Below are 7,516 nucleotides of genomic sequence, written 5' to 3'. Positions count from 1 at the left end.
CCCCCCCCCCCCCCCCCCCCCGTGCTTGCTCAGCATGCCCTGTGGTACGGCCCCCAGGACTTACCCAGAAACAATCAAGTTGCCTAGCACTTACCCAGAAAAGGACCAAGGATGGAACTCAGTGTTTACCCACAAAGGACCCCCAGATGGTGGCACCTGGGCACTTATAAAACAGGATCCAAGGGCCCATCCCAGCCTCTCTGGCCCCTAACAGCTATCCTGACCAACAGAACCCAGGTCCAGGCCCCCAGTGCTTACCCCAAAAGACCTAGGATCCAGCCCCTGGCACTTAGCACCCTGGGGTCCATGGTCCAATTCCCTAGTTATTACCCACAAGAGCCCAGGGTCCAGCTCCCAACTTTTACTCAGGCCCACTGCAAAGCCCTCAGGACCCAGGATCGGGCTTTCAGCCTTGCACTGATAGGACCCGGAAGCCTGACACCCATCTCTTTCTCAAGAAATGCAGGGTCCTGTCCCCTAGCAATAAATGCCCTTGTGGACCCCAGGAGTCTAGCCCCAGCCCTCTCCCTGGGGCAAGTGTCCCGGGTTGTTGAGGAGCTGTCCCCCCCCCTCAGGATCCTGATCGTGGATTGGGACGTCCATCATGGTAATGGAACTCAGCACATATTTGAGGAGGACCCCAGGTGAGGGGCTGGGGCCAGAGGTGAGGGGCTGGGGCTAGGGGCAAGGGTGTGGCCAGGGAGGAGGGCAAGCCATGCCTCAGAGACATGGGGGCCCCTAAGCAGCCATGGCCCCTCCCCATGCCCTCCCTGCAGTGTGCTATATGTGTCCCTGCACCGCTATGATCGTGGCACCTTCTTCCCTGTGGGGGATGAGGGCGCCAGCAGCCAGGTGGGCCGGGCTGCAGGCACAGGCTTCACTGTCAACGTGGCCTGGAATGGGCCCCACATGGGTGATGCTGACTACCTGACTGCCTGGCATCGTCTGGTGCTTCCCATTGCCTACGAGGTATGGCTCTGGATGCCTGGGACATGCCTGTGCAGGTGGCAGTGTGGCCTGCCTCCTCAGTGTGTGTCTGACTGCCGGGTGACAACCACTGTGAATGGCTGTATTGACGGCTGTGGGGTGGGGGGAAGGTGACTGTGATGGCCTTGCATATTTGTCTGACTGTGCACAGGTGGCTATACATGACTGCCTTCTCTGTGTGGCATTGTGTGTGTGAACAACTATCTTGACTGTGTATGTGATGACTTTCTCTAGTGGCTCTGTGCGTGAGGGCCTTTGGGTTGTGCAGCGATGGCCTGTGTGTCCTGGCTGGATCCACGTCCCATGTGTGTGCCATCATGAGTGCCTGTGTAGGCGTGAAGGTGGCCATGGGTGATGCCGCATCTGTGGAACTGCATGTACAAGGGGGGGGGGGTTAGTACATGTGTGCAAATCTCTGCACAGGTGACTCTTTGTCACCATCTTTCCTCTGTGTGATGGGTGTGACATTGTATATGATTGTATGCTGCTTTCTGTGTGACAGCCTGTGTGGCACCCTCTGGATATGGGAGGCTATGTATGGCAGCCATCTCTGTGTCTTCCCTGGCTGTGTGTGTGTGTGTGTGTCTTTCTGACCTGTGGTGAGCTGGGGGCACCAATGGCATGTGTGTGACTGATTCTGTGAGGCAGGCATGTGAGTGCCGCTCTGTGTGCACTTTCAGATCTACACAAGTGTCTCTGCACGGGTGTCTGGGACCACCTTCTGTGTGTGTGCAGCTGTGTGTGCAAGTGACCACTTCCTGTGGGTGCAACAGTGTGTGTGACCTTTGTGGCTGTGTGGTGATGGCACGCATGTGATTGTGACTCTGCAGGAGTGGCTGTGGGTTATTGGCCCTCTGAGAAACTGTGTGTGCGCATGACTGTGGCGGATGTGCAGTTATGTGTGCCGGGCTGTCTGACTGGGAGGTATGTGCGGCTACCGTGGCCATCCGATCCGTGTGCAGTGCTTGCGTTCGCATCTTCTGTGATGGAGAGTACGTGTGCCTCTTTGGCACTGTGTATGGAACCCTGTATCTTCTGCATGTATATCCTGTGTTTGACCTTGGGGTACATGTGAGTGAGGGCTTGTCTCTGTCTGTTTCTCATGTCACCATCTCTTGACATCTGAGTCTCCATGTCTCATGTTCCATGTCCCCGTCTGTCCATTTGTATTGTCTCCATCTCTACATCTGTGTCTGGTGTGTCCATGTCTCTGAGTCTATTTCTTATGTTTCCCTGTCTTCCCCATCCTTATTTTCAGGTCTCTCATCTCGTGTCTCCCAGTCTCCATCTCTCTGACTTGCATCTCCATGTCTTCATTTGTCCTTGTCTCCATCATTTACTGCCTACTGAAGCCCCCACCCTCATGCCCATGTATCTCTTCTCTCCTTGCCTCAGTTTAACCCAGAACTGGTGCTGGTCTCAGCTGGCTTTGATGCCGCCCTGGGGGACCCACTCGGGTGCTGCCAGGTGTCGCCTGAGGGTTATGCCCATCTTACCCACCTGCTGATGGGCCTTGCCAATGGCCACATTATCCTGATCCTAGAGGTAAGACTCTCTCAACACTCTTCCCTTGGCGAGAAGGTAGTTTGGAAGAGTGTCACTCGCGGCATTTTCCTAAAACCCCCTTTGAGTTTCCCCTCCAGGATTGTTGGCACATACTAGGCATTAGTAATAACAATAGCACTAACATTAACAGCTTTAATTGAGTGCTCACTGTGTGTGAAGCACTCTTCTCGGCACTTTGTACGTATTATTAATTCATTTACTTGACAAAGCAGCCTTATGAGGTAGGATCTGCTCGTCTCATTGTTTTCCTCTCTCAAGATCAAGGAAACTGAGGCATAGAGAGGTATAGTGACTAGCCTGAGGTCGCACATTCACTAATAGCAGAACCAAAGCTTGAACCCATGCAGCCTGGCTCTAGGATCTGAACTTTTTACCACTACCTGAGCTGCCTCTAACAAGTTGCTGGGACAAAGTGAATTCACTGACCTGAGTAAATGACTCAGTGCCCCTGTCCCCTGTGCCTCAGTTTCCTTATCTGTAAGATGGGGCTGGCTTGGGCCGGCCCGGTGGCGCACTGCTACAGTGTGCCGCTTGGGAAGCGCGGCAGCACTACCGCCGAGGGGTCAGATCCCACATACAGACCGGCCGCTCACTGGCTGAGCGAGGTGCGGGAGCAACACTGAGGGTTGCGATCCCATTGCCGGTCCCGGTCCGGTACGGGCGCGACACTGAGGGTTGCGATCTGTTGCTGGTCACGAAAAAAGACAAAAAGACAAAAAAAAAAAGATGGGGCTGGCTAATCATGAAAGAGTGCCTAGCGTATGGTAAGCCCTGTGTAAATGCTGTATCTTCTTACTATTATGCCTTGTTCAGATATTAATTTAACCCTCTCAACAATCTGTGCTGTTGTTTTCACTACTTTACAGATGAAGAATGCAAGTCACAGAGAAATTAACTGGCTTGCAAAAAGTCTCACTTGCAGTGTGCCCAGGACTGCTAGTGGCAGGGCAGGGTGGTGGTTATTTTGTCACATAGCCTAGGTTCAAACCCCAGTGCTGCCTCTTCAGCTGTTGTAACCTCAGACAAGTCATCTAACCACTCTGAGCCTCAGTTTCTTTATCTGTAAAAAGAGTAGAGACTGGGGTTCATGTAGAGTGTGAAAAAGGTCAGGAGAGGGGTTCATGTAGAGAGAAAGACTACTTGCTCCTGTCCTAGGTCAGGGCAGGGGCTTTTGTATGCCTTCACAGCAGGCATCTTGTGCAGGTCAGGCCAGTGGTTTCTGTCTGGTGTGAGGGCAGGGATCCCTGGACAGTGTGAAGACAGATTTCTATGTGGTATGAAGACAGCTTCCTGTACACATGGAGCACCTGTGGTTGTAATGACTAACTGAGTTAATATGCATGAAATACTTAAAATAGAGTCTGGCACAAACACTATAATAAATATCGACTATTACTAATGCTATTATCAGTATTGTTATTGTTATCTCGCACTTTACATCACAAGCAATTTATCCCCTCCACCCAACAACCACCTCATACCATGTGTGCTGCCTGTCTTACCGCTGTGGTTCTACTCACTTGTTCCAGGACCCCCCACTCCAGACTTGCAGGGCCCTGGGAAGTGGGGAAAATTGGGGACACAGGACATCTTGCCCTCCAGATTCCCTGATGAACCCCCACCATGACTTTACCTCCCCTTTTCCTTAACAAAGGGTGGCTATAACCTGACATCCATCTCGGAGTCCATGGCCGCCTGCACCCGCTCCCTCCTTGGAGACCCACCACCCCTGCTGGCCCTGCAGCGACCCCCTCAGTCAAGGGCCCTGGCCTCAATCACTGAGACCATCCAAGTCCATCGCAGATACTGGCGCAGCTTGCGGGTCATGAGTGAGTAGATACGGGACTGGGAGCAATGGGGGGATTCAGGAAAGGAGAGGGGCCAGAGGGAACAAGAATTTAAGGCAGGAAAGGGGATAGCACCGACACTCAATGATCTCCCTCCGTGGTTCCAGAGGTAGAAGACAAGGAGGGAACCTCCAGTTCTAAGTCGGTCATCAATAATACTCCCCAATCAGCCAATCCTGAGTCTGCTAAGGGGATGACCACTACAGAAGAGAGCCTTTTGGAAGCAGGCATGGGGAAGGCCACCTCAGAGTTATCTGTGGAAGAGTTCACTCCAGGCCAGACTATGTCAGAGACAGCTGTGGTGGCACTCATTCAAGATCAGTCCTTGGAGGCAGCCACAGGGGGAGCCATGCCAGACCAGACCACCTTGGAGGCAGCCATGGGGGAAGCCACGCTGGACCAGACCATCTCAGAGGAGGTTGTTGGGGGAGCTATGCTGGAAAAGACCACCTCAGAGAAGACTCTGAGGGGAGCCACACTGAGCCAGACCACCTCAGAGGCAGCTACTGGGGGAGCCACGCTGGACCAGAACACCTCAGAGAAGGCTGTGGGGGATGCTGAGCTGATCCAAACTCCTCTAGCCTCATGCACAGACAACCAGACCCCCCCAGTCTCACTCATGCAGGGAGCCACACCCCAGTCATGTCCCAGTATGCTGATTAGGAGTCTCAGGACCTTGGAACTTGGCAACAAAGCTCAGGTAAGGCTCCCCACAACCATGTAGGGGAAGGAAGGGGCAAGAATCGGGTGTCTCTGATATATCTTTTGCTTCTGTATATCCAGGAGGCCCTAGAATTTCAGACCCCAGAAGAGGAGAGCCTACCAGGAGAGGCAGCTGGAGGTCAGGACATAGATGATTCGATGTCGATGCAGGGATTTGTGGACCTTGCTGACACTGACCAGGTGAACTTAGGGAGAGGCTGGTACTGTGGCTTCCTTCTCTTGTTCATTTGTGTCTCCAGATAAGAACATGTGATGTAGGGACATATCACGGGGAAATGGGGCCCCCAGTTTACTCAGTTTTACCAACCCACCCCAGGTCACATTTTATGCTGTGACACCACTGTCCTGGTGTCCCCATTTGGTGGCAGTATGCCCCATACCTGCAGCAGGCCTGAATGTTACCCAACCTTGTCGGGACTGTGGAACATACCAGGAGAATTGGGTGTGTCTGTCTTGCTATGAGGTACGGAGCAGAGGAAGGGGATGGGGTGAAGGTTGGCCCAGGAGCAAACCATAGGTGGGTGCTGAGCCCCATCTGACACTTACTCCCCAACCTCAGGTCTACTGCAGTCGTTACATCAACGCCCATATGATCCAACACCATGAAGCCTCTGGACACCCGCTGGTCCTCAGCTATGTTGACCTGTCTGCCTGGTGTTACCTCTGTCAGGCTTATGTCCACCACCAGGTAGGCCCTGGGAAGACCCTTTGACATGTGCACACTCACCTCCCCCACCCCCCTTCTGTGATCGGGTAAGGGGAGAACACAGACCCCTCTGCACAGCTGCCTCATGTGAATATTTTGTGTGGTGTGGGGCTGTGGGATAGTCCAGGACACAGTGGTTGAGGGCTGGAGTGGGGGCAGCCTCCTGGCTGAGGGAGAGGGGTCCTCACTGTCTCTCACCTACCCTGTTCTTGCCTCCTCCTCAGGCTCTTGTAGATGTGAAGAACATCGCCCACCAGGACAAGTTTGGGGAGGACGGGCCCCACCTGCACTAAATCCCAGAATGAACTCCACCTTCTCTACCTTCTGAGGCCCAAGATAGAGCAGCCTTAGTTCATTCCAACCTGTACCGTGGATGAGGTGTAGCCTGTCACTGCATCCCATCCTGAATATCCTTTGCCACTTCCCAAGGGTGCTTATTTAACTGTAAATACTTTTAAGAGGACTACAATGAACAATTGTGAATCTCTCCCTGCCCACTGCCTGCTTCAGGGATGCCACCACCCCACCCCAGAAGGAAAGCGGGGGAGCTCAGTGGCCCCAAGAGGGGGCTGATATCTCAAGGATAACATTGGAGGGAGGGGGATCAACTGGCAGGTATGGCAGGGTTGCATATGTAATAAAGTACAAGCTGTTACAAAACTTGGAGAAAGCCTTTTAACTTTGGATAGGTGGGAAACCCTACCTCCCTGGCCACAGGGCCGATGAGTAATGAAGGAAAGAGGGAGTGGGTCTTCATTGGGTCAACCCCCAGCCCATCCATTGCCCACAAAAACCAACTGACAATAGAGCAGGCAGCTTAACTGGCTCCACTGGAGATTAAATGGTAGAATCCATGAGAAAATGAGTGCTTGCCTTAGAAATGGGGGCCTTGCAGCCAGTGCCAGCCACACCCTAGGCCAAGAAGACAAGAAAACTATGAGGAAGTGTCCTCACCAGGCCCGGTTTCTCCGTGGGTCTCATTGGCCTGCCTGGGGCAGGTGAGGCCCAGGTTTAAGTTGGATGTGGTGGCCATCAGTAGCTTCCCCAGGGAAGGAGTGCCTACCATTGGCCAGAGTTAGGAAATTAGAGGACAGTTTTGGAGTATTATTTCTCCCACATAATGAGAATTGCTTTGGCAGCTCTAGGGTGTCAGGGCTGTGGTTTCCAGGACTTTTTTGATGGCCACCTTATGATCCCAAGTTGACCACCAGGGCCCCACCCAGTCAAGAAGAGGACCAGGGAAGGGTGAGAGGGCTGGGGCCTTTGTTCAGACCCTCCTGGATGCCCACTCACAACCCCTGTGTACACTTTATTGGTCAGGACTGTGACATGTGACTGCCCTAGCTGCAAGAGAGGCTGGGAGGTGTGTCCTTGGTCACACATGCACCTCCCATCACGTTCTTTCTGCCCTGCCCCATAACCCTTACGGGTCAGCTCTTTCCCTCCAGGAACAGCCACGACCCTCTGTGGGCTACCGGAAAGCCGGCTGGAGGTGGCACGGGCTCCATGGCCTCCAGGAGGCCCCCACAAAACGGTCGGGAAGTCTGGCTGTCCAGGTCAAAATCTGACCCACCCAAACGCGAAAGCACATCGCGGGGACGCGGGCGGGTGCACGTGCTGCAGAGGTTGAGGGGCGCGTGCCCGGGGCGGGCGGGGGGCACGGGCGCCGAGGAGGGCGGTGCGCTTG

At 53.9% G+C, this 7,516-nt stretch overlaps 1 protein-coding gene across 4 annotated transcripts in view; it reads left to right on the top strand.

Annotated features, from left to right (window-relative positions):
• HDAC6 (histone deacetylase 6) overlaps window positions 1-6,393 on the top strand; it is a 20,432-nt gene extending 14,039 nt beyond the window's left edge. For all 4 annotated transcript variants that reach the window (XM_008571440.1, XM_008571437.1, XM_008571439.1 and 1 more), the window contains 9 exons: window positions 576-644; window positions 777-969; window positions 2,383-2,532; window positions 4,208-4,382; window positions 4,508-5,100; window positions 5,184-5,303; window positions 5,440-5,586; window positions 5,683-5,811; window positions 6,054-6,393. In XM_008571440.1, the coding sequence (XP_008569662.1) occupies window positions 576-644; window positions 777-969; window positions 2,383-2,532; window positions 4,208-4,382; window positions 4,508-5,100; window positions 5,184-5,303; window positions 5,440-5,586; window positions 5,683-5,811; window positions 6,054-6,122 (1,645 nt within the window). In that variant the 3' untranslated portion in view covers window positions 6,123-6,393. The remainder of the gene's footprint in view (window positions 1-575; window positions 645-776; window positions 970-2,382; window positions 2,533-4,207; window positions 4,383-4,507; window positions 5,101-5,183; window positions 5,304-5,439; window positions 5,587-5,682; window positions 5,812-6,053) is intronic.
• Window positions 6,394-7,516: the final 1,123 nt, after the last annotated feature.

This window comes from Galeopterus variegatus, unplaced genomic scaffold, assembly GCF_000696425.1.
Source record: "Galeopterus variegatus unplaced genomic scaffold, G_variegatus-3.0.2 Scaffold688, whole genome shotgun sequence".
NCBI classification, from domain to species: Eukaryota; Metazoa; Chordata; class Mammalia; order Dermoptera; family Cynocephalidae; genus Galeopterus; species Galeopterus variegatus.
This window is presented reverse-complemented; position numbering and strand designations above follow the sequence as displayed.